Consider the following 25,506-nt stretch of genomic DNA (forward strand, 5'->3'; position numbering starts at 1 on the left):
TTCTCTCTGACACTAATGCACCCTGAGCCTGCAGAACAGCTTGATTTTCTTTGGAACTTGATTGGGCTGATTATTCACCATCCGGACTATCTTGCGTTTCACCATTTCATCAATTTTTCTTTGCGGTCCATGTACAGGGAGATTAGCTACAGTGCCATGGGTTGTAAACTTTTTTGATTGTTGCACGCCGTGCATAAAGATACATAAAGATCTCTGGAGATGGGCTTGTACCTTCCTTGAGATTGTTGCTGTTCTAAAATCATTTTGATTCTCAAGTCCTCAGACCATTCTCTTCTCTGCTTTCTGTTCTCCTTGGCACACACAGACACACAATACAAAGATTGAGTCAATGTCTCACTTTTTTTTAGTCTGGTTTCAGGTCTGATTTCTCATATTGCCCACACCTGTTACTTCCCACAGGTGAGTTTGAAAGAGCATCACATGCTTGAAACAGTTATTTACTCACTATTTTGGAAGGTGCCAACCATTTTTTTCATCCCATATTTGAGGTTTGGTGCGAAATTGTCCAATTTTGCCTTTTTTCGTTTTTTTGTGTCAATACACAAAAAAGAAATAAATGTGTATAACAAAACTTGTGTAATTGCAATAATTTTCTGGGAGAAATTACTTTTCTATTAAAATTTCAAGGGTGCTAACACTTCCGGCCATGAGTGTATTTGTAGATTTGTAAAAATGTTCATGCCCACTGATAAAAAATTCTTTAACTTTGTTCATTGTTCAAGTGAGAACTCCCACTTTGCTGCTGAAGTTTACAAAGATATGCCAGAAACCAGCTTTACACGTACCATATCCAATCCAGAAGTGGTGATGAAAAGGAGAAGACAGCAGAAGCTAGAAAAGAGAATGCAAGAGTTTCGAAGTTCCGATGGTCGACCAGACTCTGGTAAGGAGATGTTTGTTTTGTGTTTTAACGATTGTGTAATTTTAAAAGGGTTGTCCTGTCAAAACTGATAAGTCCGTCACTCTCTGTGATTGCAGACTTATGATTTACCCCAGCCATTGCACTGTGCGCTGGGGGGAATTTGCAGGTTTCAGACACGGGACACTCGGGTATACGTTATACATGCCATAGTAAAACATTGCGTGTGTGTTGTTGTTGTTGTGTTTTTTTGCAGCAGCAAAAATAGTGTGAACAAGTCCTTAACCCCTTCACCTCCCAGCCTGTATTCACCTTCACCTTCCTGACCAGGCCAATTTTTTAAAATTCTTATCTGCTAATTACTTTGGAATGCTTCAACGAATCCCAGTGATTCTGAGACACTTTGTTCATGACATTTTGTACTTCATATTTGTGGTAAATTTGAGGGGATACATTTTCAATGTTTTCAGAAGTAACCGTAAATCATGACAAATTTAAAAGCTTGCAATTTTCAAACCTTACTTTTTTATGCCCTTAAACGAGATGGTTCTATCACACAAAATAGATAATACCGTAAATAACGTTCACCACATTTCTACTTCACATCGGCATAATTTTTTTTAAAGATCCTTTTTTTTGTTAGGAATTTCGGAGGGTTGAAAGTTTCAGTAATTTTCTCATTTTTACGACAAAACTTACCAAACAAATTTTTTTAAGGACCACATGTTGTTTGAAGTGACTTTGAGGGGCCTATGTGACAGAAAATACCCATCAATGAGACCATTATAAAGACTCTACCGCTCAAAGTGCTCATAACCACGCTCAAGAAGTGTATGATCACTTTAAGGGCTTTACCAGAATTGAAGCAATGTGAAAGGAAAAAATTTTACTTCCCACCAAAATATTGATTTACTCCAAAGTTTGCATTTTTAAAAGCGTAACGGTAGAAAATAGACCATACAATTTGTTGAGCAGTTACTCCGTAGTATGTTGATAACCCATATCTGGTGGAAAACGTACTGTTGAAGTACACAGAAGGGAAGGAGCACCCTTTGACTTCTGGAGCAGAAATTTGGCTGGAATAGATGACTGATGCCATGATGCATTTGCAAAGCCCTTGATGTGTGTAAACAGTGGAAACCACACCCCTCAAAGAACTTATTTAGATGTGTGGCGAGCACCTTGAATCTGCAGGTGCATCACAGAATTTTATAACGTTGAGCCGTGAAAATAAAAAATCACATTATTTCCACAGAAAGTTGCATTAGCCCCAAATTACTTATTTTCACAAGGGTATCAGGAGAAATTGCGCCACAATTGACTACTCCGATGCCCCATACGTGGTGGAAAACTACTAGTTGCGCATACGGCAGGGCTGGAAAGGGAAGGAGCGCCAATCAAATTTTGGAGCGCAATTTTGGCTGGAATAGATTGTGAATGCCATGTCACATTTGAAGAGACACTGAGTAGGTAAAACAGCAGAAACCCCCTACAAGTAACCCCATTTTGGAAAGTACAACTCTTGAGGAATTCATCTAGGGTTGTAGTAGGCATTTTCAATAGAGTTGAGCGAATTTGATCGAGTCCCTGCTTATTCTGTAAGCAGTAGCGGTTTCGGAATAAGCTGCAGAGGGAGCCCGGATAGGTGGAGTGCGTCGGCTGATCAGCTGTCCGCTGCTACAGCTGCATGTGTCGCGTCTCTGTCACATTACATGCATGGAGACCCCAACACACAGGCTCTCCATGCATGTGCTGTGACACAGCCGCGACACATGCAGCTGCTGCGCCGGACAGCTGATCAGCCGGCGCGCTCCACATGTCCAGGTTCCCTCTACAGCTTATTCTGAATAATCAGCGACACAATCAGATTCTCCCAACTAAAATTTTTAACCCTCAAGCAATTTACAGAATTGTATAACAACATTGGGCTGACTGATAGTTACATAGTTTGAAAAAAGACCTAGGTCCATCAGGTACAACTTTTCTCCACCAATTGTGCATTTCATAACTAAATTAACTATAACCCGCAATGTTATGTGCATTGAGGAAATTTTAAAAGTTGTTAGTGTCTGCCATTACTACCTCTTGTGGTAGTACATTCCACAGTCTGACTGCTCTAACTGTAAAGAATCCTTTCCTATTTAGCTGCCCGAATCTCATTTCTTCCACACGTAATGAGTGCCCCCTAGTCCTCAGCATGGTCTTTGGAAGGAATGAGTCATGGGGTGGTCAGTACAATGGACTGGCACATGTATTTATGCATATAAATGAGATCCCCTCTGAGGTGTCTTTTCTTTTTTTTTCCCCAAGCTAAACAAGCCCAATTTTTCCAGCCTTTCACCATATGAGAGGCCTTTCATCCCTTTTAATAATCTAGTTGCCTTCCTTTGAACGGACTCTAATTGCTGAATATCCTTTAAATGTGGACCCAAAACTGGATCCCATATTATAGATGTGGCCTCACAAGTGACTTATAATAATAATACTTTGGGATCGCAGGACTTTAGTTATTTTTATACACCCAAAAATCTTGTTTGCTTTTGCGGCTGCTGCTTGACATTGATTAGTGCTGCTCAGCTTACTTGTAACCAGAATACACGAGTCCTTCTCCTGTCCTGTAGTCCTAAGTATGCTCCCATTTAAGGTATATGCAGCAATAGGATTTCTGCGTCTTAGGTTCATTACTCTACATTTATCTACATTAAACCAATTTGCCAAGTGTTTGCTCATTCAGTCGTCTTATCCAGGTTGTTTTGCAATATTATAGTGTCAAAGGCAGATTTTAATATCCTGAATAGTTTGGTGTCGTCAGCTAAGACTGACATTTTACTCTCAATTCCATCCATAAGGTCATTAATAAGGAGGTTAAAAAGAATCAGTCCTAGCACAGATCCCTGCGGTCCCCACTGCTGACTATATCCCATTTAGAGAACGTTCCATTTATGATGACTAGGAATGAGCGAATACATTTGGATAACTCCTTATCCGTATAGCTGCATCGGTATCCTGGATAACTGGAACGCTCCCAATAATGAGCTGTTCGGCGCCGCAGCTGCATGTGTCACTGCCATAACACATGCATGGAGAGCCTGTGTATTGTGACTGTCACACAGCCGCGACACATGCAGCTGCAGAGCCGAACAGCTGATTATCAGTAGCGCTCCAGGTATGCGGGTTCCCGATGCAGCTAATCGGTAAGTGATAAAGCTATTCGGATAAGGAGTTATCTGAATCTATTCGCTCATCCCTAATGATGACTTTGTTTCCGGTCATTTAGCCAATTCCTTTTCCCATCTGCATATAGTTTCCCCCAGTCCCTGCTTCTGTAACTTCAGTATACGGCTGTTATGTGGTACAGGATCAAATGCCTTTGCAAAGTACAGATAAATCACATCAGCTGAGTTACAGACATCCATATTTGCACTTTCCTCTTCACAGAAGCTCAATATTTTAGCTAGACATGACTTATTCTTCATGAATACGTGCTGGTTGTCAGTTATTATAGTATTCCCTGCAATATTTCTCTGCAGGTCATCTCTTACAATGCCTTAAAAAAACTTTGCACATTGCTGATGTCAGACTTACCAGACTGTCGTTACCTGGATCTACCTCCTTACGCTTCTTATTTATCGGTACCACATCAGCCATCCTCCAATCCTGTAGCACCAGCCCAGTTACAAGAGAGATATGGGCAGATGCCCACGATCCAGAACTAGCCGCGCTTTGGATGCAGCACATGTTCGCTGCGTCCAAAGTGCTGCCATCTATTGAAGGCAGGTAAATCTGCGCAAGCTAACTGAACGATGCGGATTCGCCGCGTTCAATACATTTTATTGGTGAAATTGACATGCTGCAGTCTGGAAAGGTGTGCCACATTTCAGTGTCTGGGGGTGATCCGCAGTTGTCTATAGGCACATAGTGGACAAGGGATTGCATGGACATGGGATTTCTTCTCAATTCCCTCAGTATCCATGGATAAATGCCATCAGGGCCAGGGGATTTGTCAATGTTTACATTTTCTCAGACACATGGTCTTTGGAAGGAATGAGTCATGGGTGGTCTTTACAAGGGACTGGCACATGTATTTATGCATATCAATGAGATCCCCTCCGAAGTGTCATTTTTTTTATTTTTTTTATTAAGCTAGTTATATCCTGTTGTGAATTTTGATTTTTGCCTTGTTGAATGATCCCTGTAACAGACAGTTCGTTGGTGAACACGGCTGAAAAGTGCCTGTTTAATATCTCAGCCTTTTCTTTGTAATCTATAATTCTCTTATCTTTTAAGGGACCAATACCATCTGTTTTTTTTCTTTTATTTTTGGCATTGATGTATTTATAAAAAAATTGGGAATATATTTTAATGTTACTGGCTTTTTGTTTCTCTGTAGATAACGTTGCAACTTGATTTAGTTTTTTTACATTTCTTATGGAGATCTCAATTTCTGTATTCTCGGCCTTCAAGGTTTTTAATACCCTTTGTTACAGTCATATTTATCCATAATGGTTTCTTTTGGTTCCTGCACATTATATAGCCAGAGGGTATTCGTTTTCTACAGGATTCTAGTCCTATATCCTTAAACATGCCCCATTTATTGTCCGTATCCCCAGTTACCATGGCATGGTTCCAGTCTACACAATTAAGATCTTCCCTTAAAGGGAAGGTGCCATCAAAAATTTTTTTTTTCCAGCGATTGAAAAAATTTAACCCCTTCACCCCAAAGCCTGTTTTCACCTAAGTGACACGGCCAATTTTTACAATTCTGACCACTGTCACTTTATGAGGTCATAACTCTGAAATGCTTCAACGGATCCTGGTGATTCTGAGACTGTTTTCTCGTGACATATTGTACTTTATGATAGTGGTAAAACTTCTTCGATATGACTTGCATTTATTTGTGAAAAAAACAGAAATTTGTCGAAAATTATGAAAATTTAGCAATTTTCAAATTTTTTGTTTTTATGCCCTTAAATTAGAGAGTCATATCACATAATATAGTTAATAAACAACATTTCCCACATGTCTGCTTTACATCAGCACAATTTTGGAAACATAATTTTTTTTTGTTAGGGAGTTATAAGGGTTAAAAGTTGACCAGCGATTTCTCATTTTTGCAACAAAATTTGCAAAACCATTTTTTTTACGGACCACCTCACACTTGAAGTGACTTTGAGGGGTCTATATGACAGAAAATGTCCAAAAGTGACACCATTCTAAAAACTGCACCCCTCAAGGTACTCTAAACCACATTCAAAAAGTTTATTAACCCTTCAGGTGCTTCACAGGAATTTTTGGAATGTTTAAAAAAAATTGAACATTTAACTTTTTTTTCACAAAATTTTTACTTCAGATCCAATTTGTTTTATTTTACCAAGGGTAACAGGAGAAATTGGACCAAAAAAGTCGTTGTACAATTTGTCCTGAGTACGCCGATACCCCACATGTTGGGATAAACCATTGATTGGGCACATGGCAGAGCTCGGAAGGGAAGGAGCGCCATTTGACTTTTCAATGCAAAATTGGCTGGAATTGAGATCGGAACCCATGTCGTGTTTGGAGAGCCCCTGACGTGCCTAAACAGTGGAAACCCCCACAAGTGACACCATTTTGGAAAGTAGACCCTCTAAGGAACTAATCTAGATGTGTGGTGAGCACTTTGAACCTCCAAGTGCTTCACAGAAGTTTATAATGTAGAGCCGTAAAAAAAATTAATATTAATTTTCACAAAAAATGATCTTTTTGCCCCAAATTTTTTATTTTCCCAAGGGTAGCAGGATAAATTGGACCCCAAAAGTTGTTGTGCAATTTGTCCTGAGTACGCTGATACTTCATATATGGGGATAAACCACTGTTTGGGCGCATGGCAGAGCTCGGAAGGGAAGGAGCGCCATTTGACTTTTCAATGCAAAATTGGCTGGAATTGAGATCGGAACCCATGTCGTGTTTGGAGAGCCCCTGATGTGCCTAAACAGTGGAAACCCCCACAAGTGACACCATTTTGGAAAGAAGACCCCCTAAGGAACTTATTTAGATGTGTGGTGAGCACTTTTAACCCCCAGTTGTTTCACTAAAGTTTAGAATGTAGCGCTGTGAAAATTAAAAAATCATTTTTTCTTTCCACAAAATGATGTTTTAGCCCGCAATTTTTTTCCCCCAAGGGTAACAGGAGAAATTGGACCACAAAAGTTATTGTCCAATTTGTCCTGAGTACGCTGATACCCCATACATTGGGGGGAACCACTGTTTGGGCGCACGGCAGAGCTCGGAAGGGAAGGAGCGCCGTTTGAAATGCAGACTTAGATGGATTGGTCTGCAGGTGTCATGTTGCATTTGCAGAGCCCCTGATGTACCTAAACAGTAGAAACCCCCCACAAGTGACCCCATATTGGAAACTAGACCCCCCAAGGAACTTATCTAGATGTGTTGTGAGAACTTTGAACCAACAAGTGTTTCACTACAGTTTATCACGCAGAGCCGTGAAAATAAAAAATATTTTTTTTTCCACGAAAATTATATTTTAGCCCCCACATTTTTATTTTCCCAAGGGTAACAGGAGAAATTGGACAACAAAAGTTGTTGTCCAATTTGTCCTGAGTACGCTGATACCCCATATATGGGGGGGAACCACTGTTTGTGCGCACGGCAGAGCTCGGAAGGGAAGGAGCGCCGTTTGAAATGCAGACTTAGATGGATTGGTCTGCAGGTGTCATGTTGCATTTGCAGAGCCCCTGATGTACCTAAACAGTAGAAACCCCCCACAAGTGACCCCATATTGGAAACTAGACCCCCCACGGAACTTATCTAGATGTGTTGTGAGAACTTTGAACCCCCAAGTGCTTCACTACAGTTTATAACGCAGAGCCGCGAAAATGAAAAATATATTTTTTTCCACGAAAATTATATTTTAGCCCCCATGTTTTTATTTTCCCAAGGGTAAGGCTGGTTTCACACTTGCGTTTTTATCAGCATGCGTTTTTTTAAAAAACGCATGTGTAAAAAAACGCATGTAAATGCGGTAAAACGCATGCGTTTTTTAGACGCATGCGTTTTTATAGAAAAACACAAGAAAACAAGAAAAAACCAAAAAACCCTAACCCTACCCCTAACCCTAACCTGAAATACGTGGCACTGAAATACGTGGCACTGAAATACGTTTATATACGTATATAAGTGCCACAATATTTCAGTGGCCACGTATATAAGTGCCACGTATATAAGTGCCACGTATATAAGTGCCACGTATATAAGTGCCACGTATATAAGTGCCACGTATATAAGTGCCACGTATATAAGTGCCACGTATATAAGTGCCACGTATATAAGTGCCACGTATATAAGTGCCACGTATATAAGTGCCACGTATATAAGTGCCACGTATATAAGTGCCACGTATATAAGTGCCACGTATATAAGTGCCACGTATATAAGTGCCACGTATATAAGTGCCACGTATATAAGTGCCACGTATATAAGTGCCACGTATATAAGTGCCACGTATATAAGTGCCACGTATATAAGTGCCACGTATATAAGTGCCACGTATATAAGTGCCACGTATATAAGTGCCACGTATATAAGTGCCACGTATATAAGTGCCACGTATATAAGTGCCACGTATATAAGTGCCACGTATATAAGTGCCACGTATATAAGTGCCACGTATATAAGTGCCACGTATATAAGTGCCACGTATATAACGTAAATGCCACGTATATAAGTGCCACGTATTTAACGTAAATGCCACGTATATAAGTGCCACGTATTTAACGTAAATGCCACGATATTTCAGTGCCACGTATTTAACGTAAATGCCACGATATTTCAGTGCCACGTATTTAACGTAAATGCCACGATATTTCAGTGCCACGTATTTAACGTAAATGCCACGATATTTCAGTGCCACGTATTTAACGTAAATGCCACGATATTTCAGTGCCACGTATTTAACGTAAATGCCACGATATTTCAGTGCCACGTATTTCACTGAAATATCGTGGCACTGAAATAACGTGGCACTGAAATAACGTGGCACTGAAATAACGTGGCACTATGACTGTCAGAAAATGTTCATTAAACGGTTAGGGATGAGTTTAGGGGTAGGGTTAGGGTTTGGATCCCTTTATCACCTTGATGGTGGTGGGTGACTTTTCAGTGTGTTCTGGTTTTTTTCTATAAAAACGCATGCGTTTTTAACGCAAACGCTTTGAGATCGGACGCCATGTCGCGTTTGGAGAGCCCCTGATGTGCCTAAACAGTGAAAACTCCCCAATTCTAACTGAAACCCTAACCCTAGTCCTAACCCTAGCGCTACTTTCACACTAGCGTTTTTTTGCATACGTCGCAATGCATCGTTTTGGCGAAAAAACGCATCCTGCAAAGTCATCTGCAGGATGCGTTTTTTCCCCATAGACTAACATTAGCGACGTATTGACACACGTCGCAAGCGTCGTGCGACGGTTGCGTCGTGTTGTGGCGGACTGCCGGCAGCAAAAAACGTTACATGTAACTTTTTTTTGTGCCGACGGTCCACCATTTCCGACCGCGCATGCGCGGCTGGAACTCCGCCCCCACCTCCCCGCACCTCACAATGGGGCAGCGGATGCGTGGAAAAACAGCATCCGCTGCCCCCGTTGTGCGGCGCTTGCACAGTATGCGTCGGTACGTCGGGCCGACGCAGTGCGACGGCCCCGTACCGACGCTAGTGTGAAAGTAGCCTAACGGGAAAATGGAAATAAATATATTTTTTAAAATTTTATTATTTTTCCTAACTAAGGGGGTGATGAAGGGGGATTTGATTTACTTTTATAGCGTTTTTTGTGCGGATTTTTATGGTTGGCAGCCATCACACACTAAAAGACGCTTTTTATTGCAAAAAATAGTTTTTGCATCACCACATTTTGAGAGCTATAATTTTTCCATATTTTGGTCCACAGAGTCATGTGAGATCTTGTTTTTTGCAGGACGAGTTGATGTTTTTATTGGTACCATTTTCGGGTACATGGCATTTTTTGATCGCTTTTTATTCCGATTTTTGGGAGGCGGAATGAACAAAAACCAGCAATTCCTGAAATTCTTTTAGGGGGGGCGTTTATACCGTTCCGCGTTTGGTAAAAAGGATAAAGCAGTTTTATTCTTCGGGTCAGTACGATTACAGCGATACCTCATTTATGTAATTTTTTTATGTTTTGGCGCTTTTACACAATAAAAACTATTTTATATAAAAAAATAATTGTTTTTGCATCGCTTTATTCTGAGAGCTATAACTTTTTTATTTTTCTGCTGATGATGCTGTATGGCGGCTTTTTTTTTGCGGGACAAGATGACGTTTTCAGCGGTACCATGGTTATTTATATCCGTCTTTTTGATCGCGTGTTATTCCACTTTTTGTTTGGCGGTATGAGAATAAAGCGTTGTTTTTTGCCTCGTTTTTTTTTAATTTTTTTTACGGTGTTCATTGAAGGGGTTAACTAGTGATAGTTTTATAGGTGGGGTCGTTACGGACGCGGCGATACTAAATATGTGTACTTTTATTGTGTGGTGTTTTTTTTTATTTAGATAAAGAAATGTATTTATGGGAATATATTTTTTTTTTTTTTCTTTATTTAGGAATTTATTTATTTATTTTTTTTACACATGTGGAAATTTATTTTTTTTTTACTTTTTTTCTTTGTTCCAGGGGGGGACATCACAGATCGGTGATCTGAGAGTGTGCACAGCACTCTGTCAGATCACCGATCTGACAGGCACATTGCAGAGGCTTGCCGGCTCCTGCTATGAGGAATTCTCAGCAGACGCCGGCAAGCAGGGTCATCTTATGACCCGGAAGGAGTCCCGCGGCCATCTTGGATCCGGGGACTCCTTCCAGGTCACCGGAGCAGCGCGATCTCATCGCGCTGCTCTGGTGGGAGAGCGCAGGGAGCCCCCGTCCCTGCGCGATCCCTCTCTATGCCGCTGTCACTATTGACAGCGGCATCAGAGGGGTTAAATGCCCGCGATCGGCGACAGCGCCGATCGTGGGCATTGCTGCGGGGTGTCAGCTGTCATATACAGCTGACACCCGCACCCGATCACCGCGGCGCTCAGCGCGAGACCGCGGTGATCGGGGCGCCGTACTAGTACTGCGGCTGGCACTAATGCAGTGCCAGCAGCGCCGTACTAGTATGGCGCATGGCACGAAGGGGTTAAAGAATTGATGTTTACATTTTCTTAAAAAATATCATTTGTTTATAATTTAGTAAAATATGAAAAATAATTTTAAAAGGTTTGGCATTTCCACTTTTAAACACTAGGGGGAGCAGCTGCTGAAATTTGACAAAAACCTAGTGTACAACTAGCTCACATTACTGCACTGCAGTAATTATGGGCGGAGTCTGCTGACGTGTGTGTGATGGCTCCTCTCCTCCCCTTCTAGGTGTTTGCTAAGGGATAAGAGAGGATGATATTCAGGAACCCAGTGGGCAGCCATTTTGTTGGTGACTGCGGAGTAAAGGTACCTTCACACTAAGCGACGCTGCAGCGATACAGACAACGATGCCGATCGCTGCAGCGTCGCTGTTTAGTCGTTGTGTGGTCGCTGGAGAGCTGTCACACAGACGGCTCTCCAGCGACCAACGATGCCGAAGTCCCCTGGTAACCAGGGTAAACATCGGGTTACTAAGCGCAGGGCCGCGCTTAGTAACCCGATGTTTACCCTGGTTATCATTGTAAAAGTAAAAAAAAACACATACTCACATTCCGGTGCCCGGCGTCCGCTTCCCTGCACTCCTCCTGCATCCTGTGTCAGCGCCGAACATCTCCGGCATCTCCCACAGAGCAGAGCGGTGACGTCACCGCTCTGCTTCTGGCCGGCACTTACACAGGATGCAGGAGGAGTGCAGGGAAGCGGACGCTGGGCACCGGAATGTGAGTATGTGTTTTTTTTTTAAATTTTTACAATGGTAACCAGGGTAAACATCGGGTTACTAAGCGCGGCCCTGCGCTTAGTAACCCGATGTTTAACCTGGTTACCAGTGAAGACATCGCTGGATCGGTGTCACACACACCGATTCAGCGATGTCAGTGGGAGATCCAGCGACGAAATAAAGTTCTGGACTTTCAGCAACGACCAGCGATCTCACAGCGGGATCCTGATCGCAGCTGCGTGTCAAACACAACGATATCGCTAGCCAGGATGCTGCAACGTCACGGATCGCTATCGTTATCGTTGTAAAGTCGCTTAGTGTGAAGGTACCTTAAGGCTGCCGTCACACTATCAGGATTTGGTCAGTATTTTACATCAGTATTTGTAAGCCAAAACCAGGAGTGGAACAATTAGAGGAAAAGTATAATAGAAACATATGCACCACTTCTGCATTTATCACCCACTCCTGGTTTTGGATTACAAATACTGAGGTAAAATACTGACCAAATACTGATAGTGTGACGGCAGCCTTATACTGACAAGTAGACCGTCACCGATGATGGCAGGCAGCAAGGATTCTGGGAGATATGTGGTGGAGGGAGCAGGGTGACAGCAGCACAGAGTATTTCAGGAGAGCAGTGTGCTGGTCTATGGGGGGCACCATGTTCAGTGCGCGGAGCAGCCAGGGATTGTACATAGAGCGCTGTCTTTTATACACATGGATGGACCGTCTGCTTGTCTGCTCCACAGAAATCCAGGAAACATTTCTGTGGATTGATGGCCTGTTCTGATCCAGACTTTGAATGCAAAGACCCCATTCCCCTCCTCAGATCCTGTCTTCTCCATCCTGTCCTGGCGATGTGTGAAAGCGAGGCGACAGGCGAAGTACGGGGTGACGCTGGGAAGGAAATGTAGTCATATAGTAATGATAAAAATGAGACCCCTCTCTTGCCTGCCTCACCAGCCTTCCCCTGACTGCACCTAACTGGAGGTCATGCTGCCCCCTCTATTACCCCAGACCCTCAGCCAGAACCACCGTAGAATGGGTCCCCTTTATGAAGATAATACTGCCATAGTGTTCTCACATAATACCGCCATATATATCACACATAATACTGTCCTATAGTTCTCACATAATACCATCATATAGATCGCAAATAACGACGCCATAGTGTTCTCACATAATACCGACATATAGAGCACACATAATACCGCCATATAGATCACACATAATATCGCCATATAGATCACACATATCGCCATATAGATCACTCATAATACCGCCATATAGAGCACACAATACCGCCATATAGAGCACACAATTACGCCATATAGAGCACACATAATACTGTACTATAGTTCTCACATAATACCATCATATAGATCGCAAATAACGACGCCACAGTGTTCTCACATAATACCGACATATAGAGCACACATAATACCGCCATATAGATCTCACATAATACCGCCATATAGATCACACATAACGGGGGAGAGGAGTGCATAGGAGAGGATTAGATACACAGCTCAGCAGTCAGTATCACAAGGACACTATTAGATACACAGCTCAGTCAGTATCATACAGGATAGGATTAGATACATGGCTCAGCCTTCAGTATCACAAAGGATAGCATTAGATACACAGCTCAGCAGTCAGTATCACACAGGGGAGGATTAGATACACATCTCTGCACAGTAATACACAGAATAGGATTAGATACACGGCTCAGCAGACAGTATCACACAGGATAGGATTAGATACACGGCTCAGCAGACAGTATCACACAGGAGAGGATTAGATACACGGCTCAGCAGTCAGTATCACACAGGATAGGATTAGATACACGGCTCAGCAGTCAGTATCACACAGGATAGAACTAGATACATGGCTCAGCAGACAGCATCACACAGGAGAGGATTAGATACACGGCTCAGCAGACAGTATCACACAGGAGAGGATTAGATACACGGCTCAGCAGTCAGTATCACACAGGATAGGATTAGATACACAGCTCAGTCAGTATCACACAGGATAGGATTAGATACATGGCTCAGCAGACAGTACCACACAGGATAGGATTAGATACACGGCTCAGCAGTCAGTATCACACAGGATAGGATTAGATACACAGCTCAGTCAGTATCACACAGGATAGGATTAGATACATGGCTCAGCAGACAGTACCACACAGGATAGGATTAGATACACGGCTCAGCAGTCAGTATCACACAGGATAGAACTAGATACATGGCTCAGCAGACAGCATCACACAGGAGAGGATTAGATACACGGCTCAGCAGACAGTATCACACAGGAGAGGATTAGATACACGGCTCAGCAGTCCGTATCACACAGGATAGGATTAGATACACTGCTCAGCAGTCAGTATCACACAGGATAGGATTAGATACACGGCTCAGCAGTCAGTATCACACAGGATAGAACTAGATACATGGCTCAGCAGACAGCATCACACAGGAGAGGATTAGATACACGGCTCAGCAGTCAGTATCACACAGGATAGGATTAGATACACAGCTCAGTCAGTATCACACAGGATAGGATTAGATACATGGCTCAGCAGACAGTACCACACAGGATAGGATTAGATACACGGCTCAGCAGTCAGTATCACACAGGATAGGATTAGATACATGGCTCAGCAGACAGCATCACACAGGAGAGGATTAGATACACAGCTCAGTCAGTATCACACAGGATAGGATTAGATACATGGCTCAGCAGACAGTACCACACAGGATAGGATTAGATACACGGCTCAGCAGACAGTATCACACAGGAGAGGATTAGATACACAGCTCAGTCAGTATCACACAGGATAGGATTAGATGCATGGCTCAGCAGTCAGTATCACACAGGATAGGATTAGATACATGGCTCAGCAGACAGCATCACACAGGGGAGGATTAGATACACAGCTCAGTCAGTATCACACAGGATAGGATTAGATACATGGCTCAGTAGACAGTATCACACAGGAGAGGATTAGATACACGGCTCACCAGACAGTATCACACAGGATAGGATTAGATACACAGCTCAGTCAGTATCACACAGGATAGGATTAGATGCATGGCTCAGCAGACTGTATCACAAAGGAGAGGAGTAGATACACAGCTCAGCAAAGTATCACAAAGGAGAGGAGTAGATACACAGCTCAGTTAGTATCACACAGGATAGGATTAGATGCATGGCTCAGCAGACAGTATCACAGGAGAGGATTAGATACACGTCTCAGCAAAGTAACACACAGGAGAGGATTAGATACACAGGTCAGTCAGTATCACACAGTATAGGATTAGATTCATGGCTCAGCAGACTATCACACAGGAGAGGAGTAGATACATAGCTCAGCAAAGTATCACACAGGAGAGGAGTAGATACACAGCTCAGTTAGTATCACACAGGATAGGATTAGATGCATGGCTCAGCAGACAGTATCACACAGGAGAGGATTAGATACACAGCTCAGTCAGTATGACACAGTATAGGATTAGATGCATGGCTCAACAGACTATCACACAGGAGAGGAGTAGATACACAGCTCAGCAAAGTATCACACAGGATAGGATTAGATGCATGGCTCAGCAGACAGTATCACACAGGAGAGGGTTAGATACACTGCTCAGCACAGTAACACACATGGGAGGAGATAACTGCTCAGAGTCAGCACCACAAAGGATAGGATTAGATTGCCTCTCCCCCTCCCCACTGATACTTACTTCACGGCTCCCTGCTGAGTCCTTTCTCCCTCCCATCCTTGGTCTTCTCCTTCTCCTCCTCCTATAACCGCAGGGCTCCTGCGATTATACTGTGAAACTGGAGCTCACAGCACACTGTGAGCTCCTGGAAGATGGCTGTTATGGACTGGTAATTTAGGAGCGACATGCGACTAGCTCTGAGCAGGTGGTAACTATACAGACCGCAGTTCCTGATCTTAACACAACACTAGCAGTAGCCGTGGGATGTTCCTGTCACTCCCTGGACACCTCGTCACAGCCGGAGAACTAGCTGAAATAGGAAAGCATCTTGCCTCAGAGAAAATCCCCAAAGGATAGGACAGCCCCCACAAATAATAACTGTGAGAGGAGAAGGAAATGACATACGTAGTATGAAACAAGATTTAGCAAAGGAGGCCACTTCTAGCTAGATAGATAGTACAGGAAAGAACACTGTGCGGTCAGTAATAAAAACTAGAAAAAGTCCACCGCAGAGATATGCAAAAATCTCCACACCTGACTAAAGGTGTGGAGGGCAAAATCTGCAGCCCAGAGCTTCCAGCTTAGCTGAATAGATCCATACTGATAAGCTGGACAAATGAGCACAACATAGAATGTGCTGAACAATAAAGTCCACAACAAGTGGACTGCAAAAGGACAAGCAAGGACTTATCTTTGCTGAACTGGACAGTGTGTCAGGGAAATCCAAAAGAGCAGTGACTCCAAGCAGGAACAATTGGCAACTGGCATTGATTGAGGGATAAGGCCAGACTAAAATAGCCGAGCCAGAAAGACGATCAGTGGAAGCAGCTGCTGATGCTAAATCCAAGAAGCAGCTATACCACTCAAAACCACAGGAGGGAGCCCAAGAGCAGAATTCACAAAAGTGCTACTTACAACCACCGGAGGGAGCCCAAGAGCGGAATTTACAACAGATGGCGCTGATCTCCTGCCTCTGCTGTGGGGTGGACGGCTCAGGGGGCGTGGCCAGTCACAGCAGGGAGCAGCACAATGTAAACTATACGGTCGGACGCCGACCTCAGTTCTCTATGCACAGGGCTGCCATATTTGCAGAGTTTAAGTGTCGTGCAGCTACACTTACACTCCCGCAAAGCAAAATGGCGGCGCCCAGTGGCTGAAAAAAAAATTAATAATAAAAAAAAGTTAAAAAATGTAAATTTGTATTAAAAATAATTGTTTATATAAACAATCATTTTTAATACAAAAAATAAAATGCGGCACCTTCCCTTTAAAGGGGTTGTCCACTACTAGGACAACCTATTCTTAAACTAAATGTTCGGCCCTGATAAAATAATAAAGTTTATACTTCCCCTTTCATGCTAGCTTCGTTCAAGTGTGTCGGCACTTGCTAGAACGGCACGGGAGGTGGGTATAAGCTTTATTTTTTTTTATCGGGCCCAACATCTAGTTTAACAATAGGTTGTCCTAGTAGTGGACAACCCCTTTGATTTGGTGAAATCAGCTTTCCTAAAGTTCCGTTTTTTTGCATTTCCCGTTTTGAGTGTTTGATTGGAAATCAGTTTGAAACTTACTATATTATGATCACTGCATCTCAAATGCTCCCTTACCTTCAGATCTGAAATTGTATCTGGTCTATTTGACAGAACCAGACCCAATAGATTATATCCCCTGGTTGGTTCATCAACCAGCTGAGAGAGGTAATTGTCCTGAATTACAGATAAGACCTTACAGCTTTTAGTATAACCAGAAGATTCTATGTCCCTTGAATGTCTGGATAGTTAAAATCCCCCATAATAAGGACCCTTTTATTATTTGCTGCCTTTTTAATTTGTTGCAGCATTTTATCCTCTACCTGTTCAGCTGTATCAGTACGCTTGTAACAAACTCTGATTAGCAGCTTTTCATGATTGCTATCAGCATGTACATTTACCCATAGTGACTACATTGCTGCAGCTCGCCCCAGGTTTTAAGTTGGATTTCATAGAAATGCTCATTCCCCCCCCCCCCACACACACACACCCACACCTTTTCTGTTTCCTGAGCTTTCTAAATGTAGTGTGACACTCTGTCACCCAGACATGGCTTTCATCCAGCCAGGTGTCTGTAATGCCCACCACATTGATTTCTGTGGCTGACATGAGTCTCCAGTACATTCATCTTGTTTGCAAGACTTGTTGCGTTTCCCAGCATATATTTATTAGCACATTTATTACCTTCCTATGTTTCTTTGCATGTCCAAGCCCTCCCTAAATCCTCGTTCATCCCTACTGTCTCACTCTGTCTTCTCTATCCCTTTTGTTATCACAACTACCCTCCCATGGATCCTAGTTTAAAAGCTCCTCAGTCAATTGAAAATTACCATTTTTTTCCACTAAAATGTTGCTTTCACCCAAAAGTTTTAATTTTCAAAAGTGAGAATAGGAAAAAATGAGTGCAATTTGTTGTGCAATTTCTCTTGAGTATGCCAATATCCCATATGTGGTTGAAAACTGCTTTTGAGGCACAATGGAAAGTTCAGAAGGAAAGGAGTTCTATATTGGAGTCCAGATTTTGCTGTAATAGTTTGAGGGTGCCATGTCACCTTATCAGAGCCCCTGATATGCCAGAACAGCAGAACCCCTCTATAAAAGTGACACCATTTTATAAACACCTTTTCAATGAATTTATCTAGGGGTGCAGTGAACATGTTGACACCACATGTGCCTCACAGAGTTTTATACCAAGGTGCAATGAAGAAAGAATAATTACATTTTTACCATGAAGATGGTGTTTTAGCTCCAAATGTTTGATTTTTATAAGGACTAATTGGAGAAACTAAACCTCAGTTTATTATGCAATTTCTGCTGGGTGCCCAAGTACACTTCATGTAATTGGGAAATGCTTTTCAAGCTCAGAAGGGAAGAAGTGATCTATTGTAGTGCAGATCTTGCTGTTATGGTTTGTGGGTGCCATGACCCACTGAAAGAGCCCCAGGGGGGTGCCAGAACAGCAGAACTCTCCAATTAATCTAAAGTTGCAGTGATCCCATTGATTCCACGGGTGCGCCCTTACCATTGGGCAGTGAAAAAAAAACAATTACATTTTTACAAAAAAAAGTTTAGTCATTAATTTTACATTTTCACATGGGGAAAATATTAAAACTGGCAACCAAATTAGTCATTTAATTTCTCCTGAACGTGGCAATCCCCCATATGTGGCTGTTTGTTCTCCAAAAGTCTAGCAGTATGGCTAAGCAGTACTGTACAATCGTAGAATAGTATGCAGACTCCATATAAAGAGCCCCTAAGTGCCAGAAGAGCAGATTCCCCCCTCAAGTGTCCCTATTTTGGAAACTACAGCCCTCTGGGAATTTATCTTCAAGTGTAGTGATGATTTTTGATGTGTGTTTTCCCCCCCAAAAAAGTAGCAGTGGATGTTGCTGAGTGAAAATTGCAAGTTTGCCGTTGTAGTTTCCGTACACTATACCCAGCTCGTTCTTCTGGAGGCATGCACCCATAAAATAGGCTGGCTCTCATCGCTACAGAAATTTCAAACATGTGGACTCTAAATGTGGTTTAGGCACACTGGGGATCAGAAAGAAGGGGGCTTTTGGATTTAGGAGCTCAGAATTCGCTGTAGTTCTTTTAGGGGGCTAGAATCTATAGCTCTTTTCTAGGGCCTTTTGTGCTACAAGTAGTGTGAAAGCCCCCTATATGTCAATTGGCAGATGACGGACCTGATAGGGTCTTGCTTTTTTTTTGTGGATTGAGTCAAAGCTTTTATTGGCAACATTTTGCTTAACATTTTGGATTACATTTTTCTGACACTCTATGCTGAGCACTTACATCAGGGTTTCCATCTAAATCTACTGACATGACTCAGATGAAACCTCGTAGGGATCCATTCAGTATTAGGGAGCAGAGTTACTCTGGATTTCATCTGGCCTCTGTTCAGCGGTGTCCTTCTTTTCAGATGTGTACAAAACTGTGTCAGACAACGCTTTTATGAACTCCTAAAAAGATAGACACCGCCAGATCCCAGGCTAGACGGCGTTCACAGTTCCTCCATCTGTTCAATCCGTTCATTCCTCAACCAAGAATCTGCAAAAACCCTAGTCCATGCCCTCATCATCTCTCGCCTTGACTACTGCAACCTCCTGCTCTGTGGCCTCCCCTCAAACACTCTCGCACCCCTCCAATCTATTCTAAACTCTGCTGCCCGACTAATCCACCTGTCCCCCCGCTATTCTCCGGCCTCTCCCCTCTGTCAATCCCTTCACTGGCTCCCCATTGCCCAGAGACTCCAGTACAAAACCCTAACCATGACGTACAAAGCCATCCACAACCTGTCTCCTCCTTACATCTGTGACCTCATCTCCCGGTACTTTCCTACACGCAACCTCCGATCCTCACAAGATCTCCTTCTCTACTCCCCTCTTATCTCCTCTTCCCACAATCGTATACAAGATTTCTCTCGCGTATCGCCCCTACTCTGGAACTCTCTACCGCAACATATCAGACTCTCACCTACCATCGAAACCTTCAAAAAGAACCTGAAGACCCACCTCTTCCGACAAGCCTACAACCTGCAGTAACCACCGATCGACCAAACCGCTGCATGACCAGCTCTATCCTCACCTACTGTATCCTCACCCATCCCTTGTAGATTGTGAGCCTTCACGGGCAGGGTCCTCTCTCCTACTGTACCAGTTATGACTTGTATTGTTCAAGATTATTGTACTTGTTTTTATTATGTATACCCCTCCTCAATTGTAAAGCGCCATGGAATAAATGGCGCTATAACAATAAATAATAATAATCTGCTTCATAGGGGATCTTCCACCGGGGGTTCCGTCTGAATCATGTATTTCAGAGATTTGTAAAGAAAGCGTGTGTAAGTGCTCATAGGCAGAGCGCAGGATAAATGTGAGCTGAGCCTTAGTGCAATCTTTGGGAGGCAGAATTAACAAATCAACAGCAGGTAACGAATCGGTTTCATTTTTTGCCCAGTTCCTCGTGCGGTTTAAGTGACTAGTTGACTTTGTTTGGGTCAGTGCGATTACAGCAATACCTTATTTATATCGGGTTTTTATGTTTGGCTGCTGTTACACACTAAAAGACTCTTTAATATTTTGAGAGTTATAGTTTTCTTTTATATACACCAATAGTCATGTGATGGCATGTTTTTGGTGGGATGAGTAGACGTTTATATAGGGACTATTTTTGGGCACATAACATTTTTTAAGATTGCTTTCTGATTTTTGTGGGTCAGAGTAAACAAAAAACAATTCCAATTCAGGGAGTTTTTTTTTTTCCTTTTTAATATTTGTTCATTGTGTGGTAAGTGATAAGGCAAGTTACTTTTGGGGTCAAGTACGATTACAGCGATGCGACATTTAAGGCTACGTTCTCAATCGCGTTGTGCGGCGCTGCGTCGGCGACACAACGCATGCAAAAACGCAGCTTTTTGTGACACATGCGTCCAATTTTGGCCTGATTTTCGGCGCTAAAAAAATGCAACATGCAGCGTCCTGTGCGCCCTGACGCTTGCGCAAAAAATGACGCATGCGTCACAAAACGCAAGACAACGCATGTCCATGCGCCCCCATGCTAAATATAGGGGCGCATGACGCATGCGCCGCTATGCGTCGCCGAACCTGCGCCCGACGCAACGCGAATGTGAACGTAGCCTAACTCATTGTTTTATGTTTTGGCGCTTTTACACAATAAAAACGATTTTATAGAAAGAGTTTTCATCACTGTATTTTGAAAAGCTAGAAGTTTTTTCTTTCTCCTGATGGAGCTGTATCTTGGCTTGTTTGTATGACAAGATGACTTTCAGCGACGATGCCATTTTTTGTTGCCATTCGACTTTTTGATTGGTTATTCCACTTTTTGTTCGTCGGTATCAAAAAGCATAGTGGTTTAGCTTTTTTTTTTTTTGTTCAATTTTTTACAGCGTTCACTAAAGAAGCCAACTAGGGTGGCAGTTTTATAGGTCTGGTTGCTCGCAACTCTGCAACACCAAATATGTGTGTGTTATCATTTTTCACTGAGCACATGTATTTCTTCTCCTCCCTGACCAATCATAAGCAGGGATCAACAAAGCAGAGAAAGAACATGCCCCCACAATAGCATGCCCCTCTCCCCTACACTGCCTGTCTATAGATGAGTCAAACATGTCTGTTGTGCTGAAAGAAACTTTTCAGTATGGCCGGTTTCACATTAACGTATGTGTGCGCAGTGTATACCTGCGTACCGATCTGCATACATCTTGCGTACATACAGTATATTTAACATTGTGTACGCAGGGACATGCGTTTGCATCAGTTCGCATGCGTTTGTGAACGCATGCGTCGTTTAGCGGTGTGCGGCAAACGCAACCTTTTTTTTGAAGCGTCAAATATGCGCAGGCTTGCGCATGCCGATGAGTTACGGTCTATGGGAATGCATTGGAACGCTAGGACATGCGTATGCATGCGTTTGATTTGCATGCGTACTTCAGACTGTGCATGTCCAGGAAATGATTTCACCACCTCTACCATGCGCCTAAACAACGCAAACGCATGCCAAACGCATTTGAACACATGCACAAGCAGCGGGTTTTTCTTTTCATCATTCGTAAGATGATGCGGAGTAAACGCAGCATAAGCATGCGTTTTGGCATGCATTTGTGCATTCAGATGATACGCTGCGCACAGGTATGCTAATGTGAACTAACGTAGCCTAACACAGATGTGCGATTACTGATACTGCTCAGGAACGGCAGTTTGGGATAAAGAGGCTGTACAACAGAGCTGACAATGTGGTGTATTACAGTATGCAAACAATATAACTCCTATACATACAAAGTGCCCCATTTTATTCTCTTGTGCACCACTTGAAGGATCTGCTTTGCTTATTGTATACATTGCACATAAATGTACTTTGCTGCCTTCTACTGACCAATGAGTGTATAGGAAAGTTAAGTGATTATTCTCCTAACAACAAGCTGCCATAGAAACGGTTGGGAGAAGTCTCCCAGCTCAGGTCTCGCACACTTCCTGAGGTAACTTCCAGTTGGAGTTCGGTTCAAGCTGCCTAGGAAGACGGGGGAAGCAGACACTACTGCTCCCAGCATAGTTTCCATGTCGGTCCACACTGGGGAGACATTTTTCTCCTCATAATCTCCTCCACAAAGGAGTGAAGCCTCTTCCAGTCAGGAGAGATAAGCTTCACATGTGCTCTCCTGCATGCTGTTTATCCTGTTCGCTTCTAGGCAGGACCAGATCTATGTGGCTGCCACGCCACTTACTTTGTTTAACCTACCCCCTGCGAAAGGGAATGGTGGGCTCTGTGAGTTTCTCCACACTTTGGCTCTCCGTGGAAACACACTAATCTGTGAAGGTCCCTCCCATCAGTGTAATATTTCTTGGACTGCGCATAACACTTCCTCTAATAGCAAGTGAAGAGAATTGCTTTCATATGCACAATATACTGTGAACTTTGCCTTTGAGAGAGACTGTACCCCATTACCTCTTTCAGTAAAATTATGTTTACAAGTTCACCTACGTGTCTGGCTGCTTGAGATTGCCCAAACACCACGGGCGCTCCAAAACCTGCACCCAGACACCACCGCTACAGGAGAGCCCCCGGGGGGTCCTATACCATCCACAAGTGCCACCTTCTGCTATTGACAATTGTTGTGGACAGGAGAGAAGCGTTGAGGGGTCCAGTGACCCACTTCAGCTACCGTGACATCATTATCTGCTGCCAGTTGGACTACATGCCCCAGCTGGCCCTTCTGCAACATCTGGCACCTCTCCAGTGGCTCACCACATGTAAGTGCGTGCAGGTCGCGTCCTTGGGACTTTTCTACCTGCTTCACCTTCGTTTCCTACCTAAACGCTTATAATTGTATCACAGCAATAGATCTTTTCTTGTCTGGGGTCCATAATATGCAATGATGCGTTTTTGGTTCAGTTTTGCTGCGTTTTTTTGTGCGGATTTTCATGCGGATTTGTCTGCGATTTTGTAACCTAAATAAAGATCTATTATTTAACAAAGAAAGAACTGTGATGTCGTTTCTTTGACCAACCTCTTATTTTACATACTCCATTGAAGAATGTTGACAGACAGATGGTAGAGGTAGATGGTCGATAATACCAAGGCCGATGTTTAGTAATTAGCCTAATAAAATGGTGCATAAATAGATGAAATAAAGACGCACACACAAAATCTGCACGCAATATCTTTAATTTAAAAAAAAAGGGAAAAAAATGGTGTGGGCTCTCGTGCAATTTTCTGCGCCAGAGAGGGAAAGCAGACAGCTGGGGGTTGATGTCTGTAGCCTGGGAAGGGGTTAATACCCATAGAGCTTCCAAGGCTATAAATATCAGCCCACAGCTGTATATTTAGCCTTTACTGGCTACTAAATAGGGGGATCCCCCCAAAAAATGCCGTGGGGTCCCCCTATAATTAATAGCCAGATAAGGCTATGCAGACAGCTGTGGGCTGGTATTCATAGCTCAGAGAGGGGCCATGGATATTGGCCAACACCCCCCCCCCCCCCCCCCCCCGGCTACAAATACCAGCTCCTAGCCGCCCCAGAAATTGCGCATAAGGTGACATTAGGCCCGATCCGTAATGAAGAGGCATCAATAAGGAACCTATCCATTACTAATCCTATAGTACAGGGTGGGCCATTTATATGGATACGCCTAAATAACATGGGAGTGGTTGTTGATATCAACTTCCTGTTTGTGGCACATTAGTTTGTGGGAGGGGGAATTTTTTCAAGATGGGTGGTGACCAATGGGAGTGGTTTTTGTTGTCCTTTCTCATTCTCGGGTCCTCTACCAGAGGCCTGGGAGTTTGAGAGTTCTGCGCAGGAATCTTAGTTGTTCCCACCATTGCGCTTTTCTGGACAGAGAGCTCAGATGTTGCTCCTGGGATCTGTTGTAGTCATTCTTCCAACTTAGGGGTCACTTCTCCAAGTGCTCCTATCGCCACTGGAATCACTGTTGCCTTCACCTTCCACATCTTCTCCAGTTCTCCTTTGAGGCCCTGATATTTCTCCAGCTTCTCATATTCCTTCTTTCTGATGTTGCTGTCACTTGGCACTGCCACATCTATTATCATTGCTGTCTTCTGATCCTTGTCTACTATCACAATGTCTGATTGGTTAGCCAACACCTGCTTATCCATCTGGATCTTGAAGTTCCACAGGATGTTAGCCCTTTCATTCTCCACCACATTTTCTGGGGTCTCGAACTTGGACTTAAGGGGACTTAGCCCATATGCTATGCAGTCCCTGCTACTTGGTTATGGTGTTTGGTATACGCTGTTCCTGCTTGCATTTTGCATCCTGCCACTGTGTTGGATGGTTTGTGAGGTTTCTTTGCATAGTCTGCACCTTGGGTCTTGTCTTGTATGGTAGATTCCTGCTTCTATGGAGCTGGTACTTAGTACATCCTTTTGTGCCGCTATGATTAGTGCCTCTGTGCTGTCTCGGAGTCCTGCTTTCTCCAGCCATTGATAGGATTTCTCCATGTCAGCCACCTCCATTATCTGTCGATGGTATGTCCCATGCAGCGGCTTGTTTTGCCATGGCGCTTCTTGTTCCTGTTCTTCCTTCCAGATCTGTTGTTGTTGCTGCCTTAAGCTTTCTCTCAGCATCTCCTCTTTTGGTGCCATTTTCCTGATGTATTCCTGGATACTACTTGTTTCATCCTTGATGGTGGCTTGGATGCTTATCAAGCCTCGACCACCCTCCTTTCTGTTGGTTTACAATCTTTGTGTGTTAGACTTGGGGTGGAGACCTCCATGCATTATGAGGAGCTTTCGTGTCTTCACATCTGCAGCTTCCACCTCTTCTTTTGGCCAGCACACTATGCCAGCAGGGTATCTAATAACTAGCAGGGCATATATATTGATGGTGCAGGTTTTTTATTCTTCCCATTGAGCTGGCTCTTCAGGACCTGTCTTACCCTTTGATGGTATTTGGATGTTGCGGTTTTCCTTGCCTCCTCCTCATGGTTACC

At 43.3% G+C, this 25,506-nt stretch overlaps 1 protein-coding gene across 28 annotated transcripts in view; it reads left to right on the forward strand.

The window, feature by feature from the left end:
• AFDN (afadin, adherens junction formation factor) overlaps positions 1-25,506 on the forward strand; it is a 359,169-nt gene that overhangs the window by 70,574 nt on the left and 263,089 nt on the right. For all 28 annotated transcript variants that reach the window (XM_077283193.1, XM_077283195.1, XM_077283199.1 and 25 more), the window contains exon 5: positions 744-904. In XM_077283193.1, the coding sequence (XP_077139308.1) occupies positions 744-904 (161 nt within the window). The remainder of the gene's footprint in view (positions 1-743; positions 905-25,506) is intronic.

Source organism: Ranitomeya variabilis, chromosome 2 (assembly GCF_051348905.1).
Source record: "Ranitomeya variabilis isolate aRanVar5 chromosome 2, aRanVar5.hap1, whole genome shotgun sequence".
NCBI classification, from domain to species: domain Eukaryota; kingdom Metazoa; phylum Chordata; class Amphibia; order Anura; family Dendrobatidae; genus Ranitomeya; species Ranitomeya variabilis.